Genomic DNA, 19,793 nt, shown 5'->3' with positions numbered 1-19,793 from the left:
GGGAAAATAAGGAATTATGGGGAAAAATAGGGAATTTTGGGTGAAAATATATGGAATTTTTTTTTGGAAATCAATGGAATTTTGGGGGAAAAAATATGGAATTTTTGTGGGAAAAATTATGGAATTATGAGGGGAAAAAAATGGAATTTTTTTTGAAATTTATGGAATTCTGTGGGGAAATTAATGCAATTATGTAGAAAAATATGGAATTTTTTGGGGGAAAAAAGTGGAATTCTGTGGGGAAAAAATGTGGAATTTGACAGGAAAAAATATGGAATATTGGGGGGAAATATGGAATTTTTAAAAAAAAATATGGAATTTTTGTGGGGAAAAACATGGAATTCCGTGGGGAAAAAAAAGTGGATTTTTGGGGGGAATTCATGGAATTTTTTGGGAAAAACAGAATTTTGGGGAAAAAATATGGAAATCAGCAGGAAAATATGGAATTCTGTGGGAAAAATGTGGATTTTTTTTTGGAAATTCATGGAATATTTTTAGAAATTTATGGAATTTTGCAGGGAAAACCTGGAATTCTGCAAGAAATTAATGGAATTCTTTGGGGGAAAAAATGGAATTTTTGGGAATTCTGCTGGAAAACCATGGAATTCTGGGGGGAAATAATTGGAATTTTATGGGAAAAATGGAATTTTGGGGAAAAAATGGAATTTTGGGGGTTGGGAAAGGATTTTCAAAGTCCAAGGTCGGTGCTGGAGGTCGGAGGAGGTAACTCCCAAATTTTTTGGAATTTTTTTCCTCGGAAAATTTGGGATTTTGGTTCAGAAAAAAAAAAAAGAAAAAAACCCTGAAATCCTAAATTCTTTTGGGGAAAAATCTCTGGAATGGGGAAATTCCAAAGGGGATCCCAAAATTCCAGAGGGATCCCAAAATTCAGGTTTCCACCACTCGGATCAGAGGAAGCGGCTTCGGGCCCGGGAGGCGTTTGCTGGGAAAAAAAAATGGAATTTTTAGTGGGAAAAAATCCTGGAAAAGGGTTTTGGGGAGATCTGGATTCCCAAAATTTCCAAAATTTTCTGATTTCCCAAAATTCCCATCCCAAATCCCAACATTTCCAATTCCCAAATCCCTGAATTCCCAAAATTCCCATCCCAAAATCCTGGAATTCTCAACCCCAAATCCCAAAATTCCCAAATCCCAGAATTCCCAAATTCCCATAATTCCCAGAATTCCCAAATCTTGTAATTCCCAGAATCTCCAGAATTCAAAAGTTCCTGTAATTCCCAAAATTCCCAAATCCCAAATAATTCCCAAAATTTCCAGAATTCCCGAATTTCCAGTACCTGGCCCTGGTGTTGGACTTGGATCGCGCTCGGGCTCCGCCCCTGGCCCCAAATCCCAAAATTCCCAGAATTCCCAGAGTCCCCAGAATTCTCAAAATTCCCAGAAATCCCAAATCCTGTAATTCCTGTAATTCCCAGAATTCCCAAAATTCCAAAATCCAAATCCCAGAGTTCCCAAAATTCCCAAAATTCCCAAATTCCCAAATCCCAAATCCTGTAATTCCACAAATTCCCAAATCCCATAATTCCCAGAATTCCAGAATTCCCAAATTCCCAAATCCCAAATCCTGGAATTCCCAAAATTCCCAAATTCCAAATCCTGTAATTCCCCAAATTCCCAAATCCTGTAATTCCCCAAATTCCAAAATCCCAAAATCCCAAAATTCCCAGAATTCCCAAATCCCAAAATTCCCAAATCCCAAATCCTGTAATTCCCAAAATTCCCAGAATTCCCAAATCCCAAATTCCCAGAATTCCCAGAATTCCCGAATTCCCGGTACCTGGCGCCGGTGTCGTACTTGGATCGCGCTCAGCCCCAAATCCCAAAATTCCCAAATCCTAAAATTCCCATCCCAAATTCCCAGAATTCCCAGAGTCCCCAGAATTCTCAAAATTCCCAGAAACCCCAAATCCTGTAATTCCTGTAATTCCCAGAATTCCCAAAATTCCAAAATCACAATTCCCAGAGTTCCCACAATTCCCCAAATGCCCAAATCCCAATTCCCAAAATTCCCAAAATTCCCAGAATTCCCAAATCCCAAATCCCGTAATTCCCAAAATTCCCAAATTCCAAATCCTGTAATTCCTCGAATTCCCAAATCCCATAATTCCCAAAATTCCAAAATCCCAAAATCCCAGAATTCCCAAATTCCAAATTCCCAAATTTCCCAAATTCCCAAATCCCAAAATTCCCAAAATTCCCAGAATTTCCCGTACCTGGCTCCGGTGTCGGACTTGGATCGTGATCAGTCCCAAATCCCAAAATTCCCAAATCCTAAAATTCCCATCCCAAATTCCCAGAATTCCCAAAATCCCAAATCCCCATAAATCTCAGAATTCCCAGAATTCCCAAATTTCCGGTACCCGGCCCCGGTGTCGGACTTGGATCGCGCTCGGCCCCAAATCCCCAAATTCCCAAATCCTAAAATTCCTATCCCAAATTCCCAGAGTCCCCAGAATTCCCATAATTCCCAAATCCCAAATCCCAGAGTTCCCAAAATTCCCCAAATTCCCAAATCCCAATTCCCAGAATTCCCGTAATTCCCAGAATTCCCAAATCGCAAATCCTGTAATTCCACAAATTCCAAAATCCCAAAATCCCAAAATTCCCAAATACCAAATTCCCAGAATTCCGAAATCCCGAAATTCCAAAATTCCCAGATCCCAAATCCTGTAATTCCCAAAATTCCCAAATCCCAAATCCTGTAATTCCCCGAATTCCCAAATCCCATAATTCCCAAAATTCCAAAATCCCAAAATCCCAAAATTCCCAGAATTCCCAAATTCCAAAATTCCCAAAATCCCAAATTCCCATAAATCCCAGAATTCCCAGAATTCCCGAATTTCCGTTACCTGGCCCCGGTGTCGGACTTGGATCGCGCTCGGCCCCAAATCCCAAAATTCCCAAATCCCAAAATTCCCAAATCCCAAAATTCTCATCCCAGAATTCCCAAATCCCAATTCCCATAAATCCCAAATTCCCAGAATTCCCAAATCCAAAATTCCCAGAATTCCCAGAATTCCCAAAATCCCAAATCCCAAATCCCAAATCCTGCAATTCCCAAAATTCCCAAATTCCAAATCCTGTAATTCCCCGAATTCCCAAATCCCATAATTCCCAAAATTCCAAAATCCCAAAATCCCAAAATTCCCAGAATTCCCAGAATTCCCAAAATTCCAAAATCCCAAAATTCCCAGAATTCCCAAATTTTCAGTACCTGGCCCCGGTGTCAGACTTGGATCGCGCTCGGCCCCAAATCCCAAAATTCCCAAATCCCAAATCCTGTAATTCCCAAAATTCCCAGAATTCCCAAATCCCAAATCCCAGAATTCCCAGAATTCTAGAATTCTGAAATCCCAAATTCCCATAAATCCCAGAATTCCCAGAATTCCCGAATTCCCGTACCTGGTCCCGGTGTCGGACTTGGATCGCGCTCGGCCCCAAATCCCAAAATTCCCAAATCCCAAAATTCCCATCCCAAATTCCCAGAATTCCCAAAATCCCAAATTCCCAAATCTCAGAATTCCCAAATTTCAATTCCCTTCAATCCCAAAATTCCCAGAATTCCCAAATTTCAATTCCCAGAATTCGCAGAATTCCCAGAATTCCCAAATTTCCCGTAACTGGCTCCGGTGTCGGACTTGGATCGCGCTCGGCCCCAAATCCCAAAATTCCCAAATCCCAAAATTCCCATCCCAAATTCCCAAAATTCCCAAAATCCCATAATTCCCATAAATCCCAAATCCCAGAATTCCCAAAATTCCCCAAATTCCCAAATTCCCAGAATTCCCAGAATTCCCAGAATTCCGAAATTCCCGTACCTGGCCCCGGTGTCGGACTTGGATCGCGCTCGGCCCCAGATCCCAAAATTCCCAAATCCTAAAATTCCCATCCCAAATTCCCAGAATTCCAAAATTCCCAAAGTCCCAAATCCCAGAATTCCCAAAATTCCAAAATCCCAAATCCCAGAGTTCCCAAAATTCCCAAATCCCGTAATTCCCCAAATTCCCAATTCCCAAATCCCCTAATTCCCAAAATTCCCAAATCCTGTAATTCCTGTAATTCCCAGAATTCCCAAAATTCCAAAATTCCCAGAATTCCCAAATTTCAATTCCCATAAATCCCAGAATTCCCAGAATTCCCGGATTTCCGTACCTGGCGCCGGTGTCGGACTTGGATCGCGCTCGGCCCCAAATCCCAAAATTCCCAAATCCCAAAATTCCCAAATCTCAAAATTCTCATCCCAGAATTCCCAAATCCCAAAATCCCAGAATTCCCATAATTCCCAAATTCCCAGAATTCCCAAATTTTCAGTACCTGGCCCCGGTGTCAGACTTGGATCGCGCTCGGCCCCAAATCCCAAAATTCCCAAATCCTAAAATTCCCATCCCAAATTCCCAGAATTCCCAAAATCCCAAAATTCCCATAAATCCCAAATTCCCAAAATTCCCAGAATTCCCGAATTTCCTGTACTTGGCTCCAGTGTCGGACTTGGATCGCGCTCGGCCCCAAATCCCAAAATTCCCAAATCCCAAAATTTCCAGAATTCCCAAAATTTCCAGAATTCCCAAATTCCCAGAATTCCCGAATTTCCGGTACCTGGCTCCGGTGTCGGACTTGGATCGCGCTCGGCCCCAAATCCCAGAATTCCCAAATCCCAAAATTCCCATCCCAAATTCCCAGAATTCCCAAAATCCCAAATTCCCAAATCCCAAAATTCCCAGAATTCCCGAATTTCCGGTACCTGGCTCCGGTGTCGGACTTGGATCGCGCTCGGCCCCAAATCCCAAAATTCCCAAATCCTAAAATTCCCATCCCAAATCCCAAAATTCCCATAATTCCCATAAATCCCAAAATTCCCAGAATTCCCGAATTCCCGAATTTCCGGTACCTGGCGCCGGTGTCGGACTTGGATCGCGCTCGGCCCCAAATCCCAAAATTCCCAAATCCCAAAATTCCCAAATCCTAAAATTCCCATCCCAAATTCCCAGAATTCCCAAAATCCCAAAATTCCCAGAATTCCCAGAATTCCCAAAATTCCAAAATCCCAAATCCCAGAGTTCCCAAAATTCCCAAATCCCGTAATTCCCCAAATTCCCAGAATTCCCAAATCCCGTAATTCCCAAAATTCCCAAATCCTGTAATTCCTGTAATTCCCAGAATTCCCAATTCCCAAAATTCCCATAATTCCCAAATCCCATAATTCCCAGAATTCCCAAATTCCCATAATTCCCACAATTCCCGGATTCCCGTACCTGGTGCCGGTGTCGGACTTGGATCGCGCTCGGGCTCCGCCCCCGGCCCCGCCCCGGCTCACCTGGGCCTCGATCAGGTGCTCGATGCGATCGTGCATCTCCAGGTTCTGGGGACAAAACGCCAGAATTCCCTCCAAAAAAATTCCCAAAAATTCCCAAAAAATTCCCAAAAATTCCAGAAAAAATCCCAAAAAAATTCCCAAAAAAATCCCCCAAAGATTCCCAAAAAATCCCCAAAAAATCCCAAAAATTCCAGAAAAAATCCCAAAAAAATTCCCAAAAAAATCCCCAAAAAATCCCCAAAAATTCCCAAAAAATCCCCAAAAATTCCCCAAAAAATCCCCAAAATTCCCAAAAAAATTCCCAAAAGTTCCCCAAAAAATCCCCAAAATTCCCAAAAAAAATCCCAAAAGTTCCCCAAAAGTTCCCAAAAATTCCGCAAAATTCCCCCTAAAATTCCCAAAAAAATTCCCAAAAGTTCCCCAAAAAATCCCCCAAAAATTCCCAAAAAAAATCCCCAAAAATTCCCAAAAAAATCCCCAAAATTCCCCAAAAAATCCCCAAAATATTCCCCAAAATATTCCCAAAATTCCCCAAAAAATTCCCAAAAAATTCTCAAAATATTACAGAAAAAATCCCCCCAAAATTCCCAAAAAAAATCCCCAAAAATTCCCCAAAAAATCCCCCAAAAATCCAACAAAATTCCCCCAAAATTCCCCTAAAAAATCTCAAAAAAATTCCCACAAAATTCCAAAAAATTTCCCCCAAAAAATCCCCAAAATTCCCCAAAAAATTCCCAAAAATTCCCCAAAAAGTTCCCAAAAGTTCCCCAAAAAATCCCCCAAAGATTCCCGAAAAAAACCCCAAAAATTCCCAAAAAAATCCCCAAAAATTCCCCAAAATTCCCCTTAAAATTCCTAAAAAGTTCCCAAAAATTCCCCAAAAAATAAAAAAAAATTAAAAAAAATTTCCAAAAATCCTCCCAAAAATCCTCCCAAAAAATTCCCAAAAAATTCTAAAAAAATTCCCCAAAATTCCCCCTAAAATTCCTAAAAAGTTCCCAAAAATTCCCTAAAAATTCCCAAAAAAATTCCCAAAAAATTCCCAAAAAAATCCTAAAAAAATTCCCCAAAATTCCTCCCAAAATTCCTAAAAAGTTCCCAAAAATTCCCAAAAAAATCCCAAAAAAATTCCCAAAAATCTCCTAAATATCCCCAAAAAATTCCCCAAAATTCCCAATAAATCCAAAAATATTCCCCAAAAAATCCCCCCAAAAAATCCCCAAAAATTCCTAAAAAATTCCCAATAAATCCCCCAAAAAATCTCCAAAAATTCCCCGAAAAAATAAAGAAAAATTCCAAAAAATCTCCAAAATTCCCCAAAAAAATCCCCAAAAAAATCCCAAAAATTCCCAATAAATCCAAAAATATTCCCCAAACAAAAATCCCCAAAAATTCCTAAAAAATTCCCAAGAAATCCCCCAATAATCTCCAAAAATACCCCAAAAAAATCTCCAAAAATTCCCAAAAAAATCCCAAAAAAATCCCAAGAAATTCCCAAAAATTCCCAATAAATCCTCAAAAAAAAATCCCAAAAATCCCCAAAAAATTCCCAAAAATTCCCAATAAATCCAAAAATATACCCCAAAAAATCCCCAAAAAATCCCAAAAAAATTCCCAAAAATTCCCAATAAATGCAAAAATATTCCCCAAAAAATCCCCCAAAAAAATCCCCAAAAATTCCTAAAAAATTCCCAATAAATCCCAAAAAAAATCCCAAAATATCCCCGAAAAAATAAAGAAAAATTCAAAAAAATCTCCAAAAATTCCCCAAAAAAATCCCAAAAAAATCCCAAAAATTCCCCAAAAAAATAGAAAAAAATTCCAAAAAATCTCCAAAAATTCCCCAAAAAATCCCAAAAAATTCCCAAAAATTCCCAATAAATCCAAAAATATTCCCCAAAAAATCCCCAAAAATTCCCAAAAAATTCCCAATAAATCCCCAAAAAATCCCAAAAATTCCCCGAAAAAATAAAGAAAAATTCCAAAAAATCTCCAAAAATTCCCCAAAAAAATCCCCAAAAAATCCCAAAAAATCCCCAAAAATTCCCAATAAATCCAAAAATAGTCCCCAAAAAATCCCCAAAAAAATCCCCAAAAATTCCTAAAAAATTCCCAATAAATCCCCCAAAAAATCCCAAAAAATTCCCGAAAAAATAGAAAAAAATTCCAAAAAATCTCCAAAAATTCCCCAAAAAATTCCCAAAAATTCCCAATAAATCCAAAAATATTCCCCAAAAATTCCCCCAAAAATTCCTAAAAAATTCCCAATAAATCCCCCAAAAAATCTCCAAAAATACCCCAAAAAATCTCCAAAAATTCCCCAAAAAAATCCCCAAAAAATCCCAAAAAATTCCCCAAAAATTCCCAATAATTCCCACAACTCCCAACACTCCCAAAATTCCCAAAATTCCCAAAATTTTTCCCCACCTCAGCCTCCAGGTACGCCACCCTCTCCTTCAGCTCCTGCATCGCCGCCTCCTTGGCCTGGATCTCGCTCTTGGAATTCTGCAGCTGCCACCAAAAAAAAAATCCCCAAACTTTGGCAAATTCTGATTTTTCCAACATTTCCAGATTCTCCCATTTTTCCCAGATTTTCACAGATTTTTTTAGATTTTTTTCCTTAGTTTTACCCATTTTTTTCCCTTTTTTTTCCTATTTTTTTCCATTTTTTTTCCCATTTTTTTCCCATTTTTTTCCCAGATTTATTCCCATTTTTCTCTGATTTCCACAGGATTTATTCTCATTTTTTCCCCTGATTTTTCCTGGATTTATTCCCATTTTTCCCAGATTTTTTTCCCCATTACTCCCTGGATTTATTCCCATTTTCCCCTGATTTTTCCTGGATTTATTCCCATTTTTCCCAGATTTTTTCCCATTTTTTCCAAGATTTTTTCCCATTATTCCCTGGATTTATTCCCATTTTTCTCTGATTTCCCCTGGATTTATTCTCATTTTTTTCCCCTGATTTTTCTTGGATTTATTCCCATTTTTCCTAGATTTTTTCCCATTTTTTCCCCACTTTTTTCTCCATTTTTTCCCACATTTATTCCCATTTTTCCTTGATTTTTCCTGGATTTATTCTCATTTTTTCCCCTGATTTTTCCTGGATTTATTCCCATTTTTCCTAAATTTTTTTTCCATTTTTTCCAAGATTTTTCCCCATTACTCCCTGGATTTATTCCCATTTTCCCCCCATTTTTATTCCCATTTTTTTCCTTTTTTTTCCATTTTTTTCCCCATTTTTTCCCAGATTTATTCCCATTTTCCCCCTGATTTTTCTTGGATTTATTCCCATTTTTCCTAGATTTTTTCCCCATTTTTTCCAAGATTTTTCCCCATTATTCCCTGGATTTATTCCCATTTTCCCCTCATTTTTATTCCCCTTTTTTCCCTATTTATTCCCATTTTTCCCCATTTTTTCCCAGATTTAGTCCTATTTTTCCCTGATTTCCCCTGGATTTATTCTCATTTTTTCCCCTGATTTTTCCTGGATTTATTCCCATTTTCCCCCCATTTTTATTCCCATTTTTTTCCTTTTTTTTCCATTTTTTTTCCCATTTTTTCCCAGATTTATTCTCATTTTCCCCCTGATTTTTCTTGGATTTACTCCCATTTTTCCTAGATTTTTTTCCCATTTTTTCCAAGATTTTTTCCCATTTTTCCCCTGATTTTTCTTGGATTTATTCCCATTTTTCCTAGATTTTTTCCCATTTTTTCCCCACTTTTTTCTCCATTTTTTCCCAGATTTATTCCCATTTTCCCCCTGATTTTTCTTAGATTTATTCCAATTTTTTCCCAGATTTTTCCCCATTTTTTCTGCATTTATTCCCATTTTCCCCCCATTTTTATTCCCCTTTTTTCCCTATTTATTCCCATTTTTCCCTTGATTTTTCTTGGATTTATTCCCATTTTTTCCAAGATTTTTCCCCATTATTCCCTGGATTTATTCCCATTTTCCCCCCATTTTTATTCCCCTTTTTTCCCCATTTATTCCCATTTTTCCCAGATTTATTCCCATTTTTCCCCATTTTTCCCCAGATTTATTCCCATTTTTCTCTGATTTCCCCCAGATTTATTCTCATTTTTTCCCCTGATTTTTCCTGGATTTATTCCCATTTTCCCCCCATTTTCCCCAGATTTATTCCCATTTTTCCCCTGATTTTTCTTGGATTTATTCCCATTTTTCCTAGATTTTTTCCCATTTTTTCCAAGATTTTTCCCCATTATTCCCTGGATTTATTCCCATTTTCCTCTCATTTTTATTGCCATTTTTTGCCCATTTATTCCCATTTTTCCCACATTTATTCCCATTTTTCACTTAATTTTTCCTGGATTTATTCTCATTTTTTCCCCTGATTTTTCCTGGATTTATTCCATTTTTCCTAGATTTTTTCCTATTTTTTCCAAGATTTTTCCCCATTTTTTCCCAGATTTATTCCTATTTTTCCCCTTATTTTTCCTGGATTTATTCCCATTTTTCCTAGATTTTTTTCCCATTTTTTCCAAGATTTTTTCCCATTATTCCCTGGATTTATTCCCATTTTCCTCCCATTTTTATTCCCCTTTTTTCCCCCATTTATTCCCATTTTTCCCCTGATTTTTCTTGGATTTATTCCCATTTTTCCTAGATTTTTATCCATTTTTTCCCCACTTTTTTCCCATTTTTTCCCAGATTTATTCTCATTTTTCCCCCTGATTTTTCCTGGATTTATTCCCATTTTTGCCAGATTTTTTTTCTCATTACTCCCTGGATTTATTCCCATTTTCCCCCCATTTTTATTCCCCTTTTTTCCCCATTTATTCCCATTTTTCCCAGATTTATTCCCATTTTCCCCCTGATTTTCCCTGGATTTATTCCCATTTTTCCCCTGATTTTCCCTGGATTTATTCCCATTTTTCCTAGATTTTTTCCCATTTTTTCCAAGATTTTTTCCCATTATTCCCTGGATTTATTCCCATTTTCCCCCCATTTTTATTCCCCTTTTTTCCCTATTTATTCTCATTTTTCCCCATTTTTTCTCAGATTTATTCCCATTTTCCCCCTGATTTTTCTTGGATTTATTCCCATTTTCCCCCTGATTTCCCCTGGATTTATTCTCATTTTTCCCTGATTTTTCCTGGATTTATTCCCATTTTTCCTAGATTTTTTCCCATTTTTTCCATGATTTTTTCCCATTATTTCCTGGATTTATTCCCATTTTCCCCCCATTTTTATTCCCCTTTTTTCCCTATTTATTCCCATTTTTCCCAGATTTATTCCCATTTTTCACCTAATTTTTCCTGGATTTATTTCAATTTTTTCCGAGATTTTTCCCCATTTTTCCCTGATTTATTCCAATTTTTATTCACATTTTTCCCCATTTTTATTCCTATTTTTCCCCTATTTTTCCTGGATTTATCCCAATTTTTTTTCTGATTCTTTCCCCATTTTTTCCTGGATTTATCCCAATTTTTTTTTCATTTTTTTCCCAGATTTTTCCCCATTTTTCCCTGATTTATTCCAATTTTTATTCACATTTTTCCCCATTTTTTCCCTGATTTTTTCTCATTTTTACCCCATTTTCCCCTTGATTTATTCCCAATTTCCCCCCATTTTTATTCCCATTTTTCCCCATTTTCCCCCAAATTTATTCCCATTTTTATTCACATTTTTCCCCATTTTTTCCCATTTTTATTCCCATTTTTTCCCAGATTTTTTTTTATTTTTCCCCTGATTTTTCTCTGATTTATTCCAAATTTTTCTCCAATTTTTCCCATTTTTCCCCCATTTTTTCCTTGATTTATTCCCAATTTCCCCCCATTTTTATTCCCATTTTTTCCCAGATTTTTTTTTATTTTTTCCCTGATTTTTCCCCATTTTTTCCTGGATTTATCCCAATTTTTTTCCAATTTTTTCCCAGATTTTTCCCCATTTTTCCCTGATTTTTTCTCTTTTTTTCCCCAATTTTTCCTCATTTTTATTCCCATTTTTCCCCATTCCCCCCCATTTTTATTCCCATTTTTTCCCAGATTTTTTTTTATTTTTCCCCTGATTTTTCTCTGATTTATTCCAAATTTTTCTCCAATTTTCCCCATTTTCCCCCCATTTTTTCCCCATTTTTTCCTGGATTTATCCCATTTTTTTTTTATTTTTTCCCAGATTTTTTCCCAGTTTTTTCCCCAGATTTTTCCCCCTTTTTCCCTGATTTATTCCCATTTTTATTCACATTTTTCCCCATTTTTTCCCTGATTTTTCCCCATTTTTTCCTGATTTATTCCAATTTTTATTCACATTTTTCCCCACATTTTCCCCTGATCTTCCCAGATTTTTTACCAATTTTTTCTCCATTTTTCCCCAATTTTTCCTCATTTTTATTCCCATTTTCCCCCAAATTTATTCCCATTTTTATTCCATTTTTCCCCATTTTCCCCCCATTTTTATTCCCATTTTTCCCCCATTTTCCCCCCATTTTTATTCCCATTTTTCCCCCATTTTTCCCAATTTTTTCCCCATTTTTACCGCGATTTTTCCCCCATTTTTTCCTGGATTTATCCCAATTTTTTTTTATTTTTTCCCAGATTTTTTCCCAGTTTTTTCCCAGATTTTTTCCCATTTTTCCCTGATTTATTCCCATTTTTATTCACAATTTTCCCCATTTTTCCTTGATTTTTTCCCATTTTTATTCCCATTTTTCCCTGATTTATTCCAATTTTTATTCACAATTTTCCCCATTTTTTCCCTGATTTTTCCCCCATTTTTTCCCGATTTTTTCCCAATTTTTTCCCAATTTTTTCCCAATTTTTTCCCAATTTTTTCCCCGTTTTTTCCCGGATTTTCCCCATTTTTATTCCCATTTCCATTCCCCCTTTTCCCCACCTGCTCGATCATCTGCCGCACTTTCCTCTGCTGCGATTTCAGCATGTCGTCCAGGTGATGAATTTTCTCCCTCAGCGTCGCCACCTCCTTCTCCAGCTGGGATGAGCTGGGAAAATAAAAAAAAAACCAAAAAAAAATGGGAAAAATCTCCTCAAAAAATTTGGGAATTTTTCCCCAAAAAAAAAATCCCGGAATTCCAACCCCAAATGGTCGTGTTAAAATAAAAAAAAATTAAAATTAAAAAATTATTTTTGAATTTTTAGCTCGAAAAAATTTGGGAATGCTCATCCCAAAAAAAAAAAACAATCAACTGGGAATGTTCAACAATTCAGCATTCCCAGGATTGTCATTCCCAAAATTTCGAAATTCCCAGATTTTTATGTTTCCAGGATTTTCATTCCCAGAATTTCAGCATTCCCAGAATTCCAGAATTCCCAGATTTTTACATTTCCAAGATTCTCATTCCCAAAATTTCAGCATTCCCAGAATTTCCTAATTCCCAGATTTTGACATTCCCAGGATTCTCATTCCCAAAATTTCAGCATTCCCAGAATTTCCTAATTCCCAGATTTTGACATTTCCAGGATTCTCATTCCCAGAATTTCAGCATTCCCAAATTTTGACATTCCCAGAATTCCTAAATTTTGGTATTCCCAAATTTTGACATTCCCAGAATTCCAGCATTCCCAGATTTTGACATTTCCAGGATTCTCATTCCCAAAATTTCAGCATTCCCAGAACTTCCTAATTCCCAGATTTTGACATTCCCAAGATTCTTATTCCCAAAATTTCAGCATTCCCAGAATTCCAGAATTCCCAGATTTTTACATTCCCAGGATTCTCATTCCCAGAATTTCAACATTCCCAAATTTTGACATTCCCAGAATTCCTGAATTTTGGTATTCCCAGATTCTGCCATTCCAGGAATTCCAGAATTCCCGAATTTTGGCATTCCCAGATTCTGGGATTCCTAGATTTTGACATTCCCAGAATTCCAGCATTCCCAGATTTTTACATTTCCAGGATTCTCATTCCCAAAATTTCAGCATTCCCAGAATTCCAGAATTCCCAGATTTTGACATTCCCAGGATTTTCATTCCCAAAATTTCAGCATTCCCAGAATTCCAGAATTCCCAGATTTTTACATTCCCAGGATTCTCATTCCCAGAATTTCAACATTCCCAAATTTTGACATTCCCAGAATTCCTGAATTTTGGTATTCCCAGATTCTGCCATTCCAGGAATTCCAGAATTCCCTAATTTTGACACTCCCAAATTCTGGGATTTCTAGATTTTGACATTCCCAAAATTTCTAAATTCCCAGATTTTTACATTTCCAGGATTCTCATTCCCAAAAATTCAGCATTCCCAGAATTCCAGAATTCCCAGATTCTGGCAATCCCAGAATTCCAGCATTCCTGAATTTGTTATTCCCAAAATTTCAGCATTCCCAAATTTCACCATTACTGGAATTTCAGCATTCCCAGAATTCCCGAATTCTGGCATTCCTGGATTTGAGCATTCCCAGGGATTCTCATTCCCAAGATTTCAGCATTCCCAGAATTCCATCATTCCCTCCATTCCCATCCATATTCCCGCCATCATTCCCGCCATTATTCCCACAATTCCCATGCCGTTATTCCCACAATTCCATCATTCCCAGAATTCCTAGTGCTGTTATTCCCAGGATTCCTGGTGCCGTTATTCCCACAATTCCCAGTGCCGTTATTCCCAGAATTTCCGGTGCTGTTACTCCCAGAATTCCCGTGCCATTATTCCCAGAATTCCATTATTCCCAGAATTCCCCGTGCCGTTATTCCCAGAATTCCATTATTCCCAGAATTCCCTGTGCCATTATTCCCAGAATTCCCATGCCGTTATTCCCAGAATTCCACAATTCCCAGAATTCCCGAGGCCATTATTCCAAGAATTCCATTATTCCCAGGATTCCATTATTCCCAGAATTCCCACAATTCTTGGTACTGTTATTCCCAGAATTCCGTTATTCCCAGAATTCCCGGTGCTGTTATTCCCACAATTCCTGGGGTCATTATTCCCAGGATAATTCCCAGAATTCCTGGTGCCGTTATTCCCAGAATTCCAATGCCGTTATTCTCAGGATTCCATCATTCCCAGAATTCCCGTGTTGTTATTCCCAGAATTCCCGGAATTCCTGGTGCTGTTATTCCCAGAATTCCCATGTTGTTATTCCCAGAATTCCTGGAATTCCCGGTGCCGTTATTCCCCAAATTCCCAGAATTCCTGGTGTCATTATTCCCAGAATTCCCGTGCTATTATTCCCAGAATTCTATTATTCCCAGAATTCCCACAATTCTTGGTGCCGTTATTCCCAGAATTCCGTTATTCCCAGAATTCCCGGTGCCGTTATTCCCAGGATAATTCCTGGAATTCCCGGTGCCATTATTCCCAGAATTCCCAGGATCCCCAGTGCTGTGATTCCCAGGATTCTCGGTGCCATTATTCCCAGAATTCCGTTATTCCCACAATTCCCAGAATTCCGTTATTCCCAGAATTCCTGGTGCCATTATTCCCAGAATTCCACAATTCCCAGAATTCCCATGCTGTTATTCCCAGACTTCCCGGTGCCGTTATTCCCACAATTCCCAGCGCCTTTATTCCCAGAATTTCCGGTGCCGCCATTTCCAGAATTCCCAGAATTCCCAGATTTCCTGGTGCCATTATTCCCAGAATTCCCAGTGCTGTTATTCCCAGAATTCTGTTATTCACACAATTCCCGGTGCCATTACTCCCAGAATTTCACAATTCCCAGAATTCCCATGCCTTCATTCCCAGCATTCCATCACTCCCAGGATTCCATTATTCCCACAATTCCCTGTGCCGTTATTCCCAGAATTCCATTATTCCCAGAATTCCCGTGTTGTTATTCCCGGAATTCCTGGTGCTGTTATTCCCACAATTCCCAGTGCCGTTATTCCCAGGATAATTCACAGAACTCCATCATTCCCAGAATTCCCTGTGCTGTTATTCCCACAATTCCCAGTGCCATTATTCCCAGAATTCCATTATTCCCACAATTCCCATGTTGTTATTCCCAGAATTCCCAGAATTCCTGGTGCCGTTATTCCCAGAATTCCCGGATTTCCCAGTGCTGTTATTCCCAGAATTCCCAGTGTCGTTATTCCCAGAATTCCCAGAATTCCTGGTGCCGTTATTCCCAGAATTCCGTTATTCCCACAATTCCCGTGCCGTTATTCCCAGGATTCTGCCATTCCCAGAATTCCTGTGCCGTTATTCCCAGGATAATTCCCAGGATTCCATTATTCCCAGAATTCCTGGTGCCACTATTCCCAGAATTCTGTTATTCCCAGAATTCCCAGCTCCATTATTCCCAGAATTCCCAGAACTCCCATGTTGTTATTCCCAGAATTCCTGGAATTCCCGGTGCTGTTATTCCCACAACTCCCGGTGCTGTTATTCCCAGAATTCCACAATTCCCAGAATTTCTGGTGCCATCATTCCCAGAATTCTGTTATTCCCAGAATTCCTGGTGCCATTATTCCCAGAATTCCAGAATTCCCAGTGCCATTATTCCCAGAATTCCACAATTCCCAGATTTCCCAGTGCTGTTATTCCCAGAATTCTGTTATTCCCAGAATTCCACAATTCCCAGAATTCCCGGTGCCATTATTCCCAGAATTCCACAATTCACAGAATTCCATTATTCCCAGAATTCCCAGAATTCCTGGTGCTGTTACTTCCAGAATTCCGTTATTCCCACAATTCCCGGTGCCATTATTCCCACAATTCCGTCATTCCCAGAATTCCCGGTGCCGCCATTCCCAGAATTCCCGGAATTCCTGGTGCTGTTATTCCCAGGATAATTCCCAGAATTCTACAATTCCCACAATTCCTGTGCCGTTACTCCCAGAATTCCACAATTCCCAGAATTCCCGTGCCTTCATTCCCAGCATTCCATTATTCCCAGAATTCCACAATTCCCACAATTCCGGTGCCATCATTCCCAGGATTCCATTATTCCCAGAATTCCCGGTGTTGTCATTCCCAGAATTCCACAATTCCAGTGCCACAATTCCCACAATTCCCAGAATTCCTGGTGCTGTTATTTCCAGAATTCCGTTATTCCCAGAATTCCCAGTGCCATTATTCCCACAATTCCCAGAATTCCTGGTGCCGTTATTCCCAGAATTCCACAATTCCCGGAATTCTGGTGCCACTTTTCCCAGGATTCCATTATTCCCAGAATTCCCGTGTTGTTATTCCCAGAATTCCACAATTCCCACAATTCCAGTGCCATCATTCCCAGGATTCCATTATTCCCAGATTTCCCGTGCCTTCATTCCCAGCATTCCATTATTCCCAGAATTCCCAGTGCCGTCATTCCCAGAATTCCGTTATTCCCACAATTCCCGGTGCTGTTATTCCCAGAATTCCTTTATTCCCAGAATTCCCGTGCTGTTATTCCCAGAATTCCTGGTGCCATCATTCCCAGAATTCCCGTAATTCCCGGTGCCGTTATTCCCAGAATTCCCGGATTTCCCAGTGCTGTTATTCCCAGAATTCCGTTATTCCCACAATTCCTGTGTTGTTATTCCCAGGATAATTCCCAGAATTCCATCATTCCCAGAATTCCCAGTGCTGTTATTCCCAGAATTCCTGGTGCCGTTATTCCCAGAATTCCCGGAATTCCCAGTGCCATTATTCCCAAAATTCTGTTATTCCCAGAATTCCCAAAATTCCATTATTCCCACAATTCCCTGTGCCATTATTCCCAGAATTTTGTTATTCCCACAATTCCTGGTGCCATTATTCCCAGAATTCCGTTATTCCCAGAATTCCATTATACCCAGAATTCCTGGAATTCCCAGTGCCATTATTCCCACAATTCCCGGTGTCATTATTCCCAGATTTTCGCTATTCCCATGATTCCCGTGCCGTTATTCCCAGGATAATTCCCAGAATTCCGTTATTCCCAGAATTCCTGGAATTCCTGGTGCCATTATTCCCAGAATTCTGTTATTCCCAGAATTCCATTATACCCAGAATTCCACTGCCATCATTCTCAGGATTCCATTATTCCCAGAATTCCCAGAATTCCCAGTGCTGTTATTCCCAGAATTCCATTATTCCCAGAATTCCCGTGTTGTTATTCCCAGAATTCCCAGAATTCCCGGTGCTGTTATTCCCAGAATTCCATTATTCCCAGAATTCCCGTGTTGTCATTCCCAGAATTCCCAGGATTCTCGGTGCCGTTATTCCCAGAATTCCACAATTCCCAGAATTCCCAGTGCCCTTATTCCCAGAATTCTGTTATTCCCAGAATTCCATTATACCCACAATTCCGGTGCCATCATTCCCAGGATTCCCTTATTCCCAGAATTCCCGGTGTTGTCATTCCCAGAATTCCACAATTCCAGTGCCACAATTCCCACAATTCCCAGAATTCCTGGAATTCCCAGTGCCGTTATTCCCAGAATCCCACAATTCCCAGAATTCCCAGTGCCATTATTCCCACAATTCCATCATTCCCACAATTCCCGGTGCCGTTATTCCCAGGATTCCATCATTCCCAGAATTCCCAGAATTCCCCTTGTTGTCATTCCCAGAATTCCCTTGTTGTCATTCCCAGAATTCCCGTGTTGTCATTCCCAGAATTCCCATGTTGTCATTCCCAGAATTCCCAGAATTCCCGTGTCATTATTCCCAGAATTCCCGTGTTGTCATTCCCACAATTCCCTGCTCCCCTCACCGTTCCCGCTGCGCCGCTCTCTCGCCCTCGGCCGCCCGCAGCCGCTCCAGCTCCGCCTGCGCCGACTCCAGCCGGGCCTGCAGATCCCGGCGCTCCTGCGGGAATCCCAGAGGGAATTTGGGATTTAGGGAATTCCAGGAATTTGGGAATTCGGGATTTCGGGAATTTGGGAATTCAGGAATTCCAGGAATTGGGGAATGGGGATCCCAGAAATGGGGTGGGATCTCAGGAATGGGACAGGATCCTGGGAATGGAGATCCTGGGATTTTGGGAATGGGATGGGATGGGATTTTGGGGAATCCCAACTCCTCCAATCCCAAATCCCCAAATCCCAAACCCTGAATCCCCTGATCCTAAATCCCCCAAATCCCAAATTCCCGTCTCTCACCGCCTGTTCCCCGTCCAGGCTCCTCCGCAGCCGCTCCTGATCCCAAATCCCCAAATCCCCAATCCCAAATTCCCAATCCCAAATCCCCAAATCCTAAACCCTGAATCCCCTGATCCTAAATCCCCAAATCCCAAATCCCTAAATCCCAAATCCCTCAAATCCCAAATCCCTCAAATCCCAAATCCCCCAATCTCTCACCGCCTGTTCCCCATCCAGGCTCCTCCTCAGCCGCTCCAATCCCAAATCCCCAAATCCCAAATCCCCAAATCCTGAATCCCCAAATCCCAAATCCCCAAATCCCAAATCCCTAAATCTCAAATCCCCAAATCCCAAATCCCAAATCCCCAAATCCCAAATCCCCAATCCCAAATCCCCAATCTCTCACCGCCTGTTCCCCGTCCAGGCTCCTCCTCAGCCGCTCGCTCTCCTGCTCCGCCCGCAGCCGCCCCAAATCCCAAATCCCCAAATCCCAAAATCCCAAAATCCCCTGATCCCAAATCCCAAATCCCAAATCCCACAATCCCAAATCCCAAATCCCCAAACCCCAATCCCCAAATCCCCAAATCCCCAAATCCCAAATCCCAAATCCCATAAATCCCAAATCCCCAATCTCTCACCGCCTGTTCCCCGTCCAGGCTCCTCTGCAGCCGCTCCCGATCCCAAATCCCCAAATCCCAAATCCCCAAATCCCAAATCCTAAACTCCCAAATCCCAAATCCCCAAATCCCAAATCCCAAATCCCCCAATCCCAAATCCCCAAATCCCAAACCCCCAAATTCCAAATCCCCAAATCCCCCAATCCTGAATCCCCTGACCCCAAATCCCCAAATCCCAAATCCCCAAATCCCAAATCCCAAATCCCAAATCCCAAATCCCCAAATCCCCAAATCCCAAACCCCAAATCCCAAATCCCAAATCCCAAATCCCCAAATCCCAAATCCCACAATCCCAAATCCCCAAATCCCAAATCCCCAATCCCAAATCCCCAATCTCTCACCGCCTGTTCCCCGTCCAGGCTCCTCCTGAGCCGCTCGCTCTCCTGCTCCGCCCGCAGCCGCCCCCGCTCCGCCCGCGCCGCCTCGTCCCGGCACCGCGACAGCGCCCGCTGCAACGGCAACGGCAATCCCAAAAAAATTCAGGGATGGGATCATGGGAATCCCAAAAAAAATGGGATGGGATCGTGGGAATCCCAAAAAAAATCTGGGATGGGATCATGGGAATTAAAAAAAAAATCTGGGATGGGATCCCACGATCAGCCCAGGAATTCCAGGGGGATGCCGAAAAATTCCGGGATGGGATCACAGGAATTCAACAAAAAATTCTGGGATGGGATCCTGGAAATCCTGAAAAAATCTGGGATGGGATCATGGAAATCCCAAAAAAAATCCAGAATGAGATGCCAGGAATTCCACAAAAAAATTTGGGATGGGATCCTGGGAATTCCACAAAAAAATCAGGATGGATC

General features: G+C 40.3%; 1 protein-coding gene across 1 annotated transcript; it reads right to left on the bottom strand.

Annotated features, from left to right (window-relative positions):
- Positions 1-440: 440 nt before the first annotated feature.
- On the bottom strand, positions 441-18,771 carry TUFT1 (tuftelin 1). Its single transcript, XM_033082922.1, has 6 exons — positions 18,714-18,771; positions 17,941-18,035; positions 12,192-12,297; positions 7,763-7,846; positions 5,274-5,380; positions 441-943 (listed from the first exon to the last, which is right to left on the bottom strand). The coding sequence occupies exons 3-6, from the start codon at positions 12,234-12,236 to the stop codon at positions 889-891; spliced, it is 291 nt and encodes a 96-aa protein (XP_032938813.1). The 5' UTR covers positions 12,237-12,297; positions 17,941-18,035; positions 18,714-18,771; the 3' UTR covers positions 441-888.
- Between the last annotated feature and the right edge of the window lie 1,022 nt (positions 18,772-19,793).

Source organism: Catharus ustulatus, chromosome 30, assembly GCF_009819885.2.
Source record: "Catharus ustulatus isolate bCatUst1 chromosome 30, bCatUst1.pri.v2, whole genome shotgun sequence".
NCBI lineage: Eukaryota > Metazoa > Chordata > Aves > Passeriformes > Turdidae > Catharus > Catharus ustulatus.
Note: the sequence above shows the minus strand (reverse complement) of the source record. Positions and strands in the feature narration are given on the sequence as shown.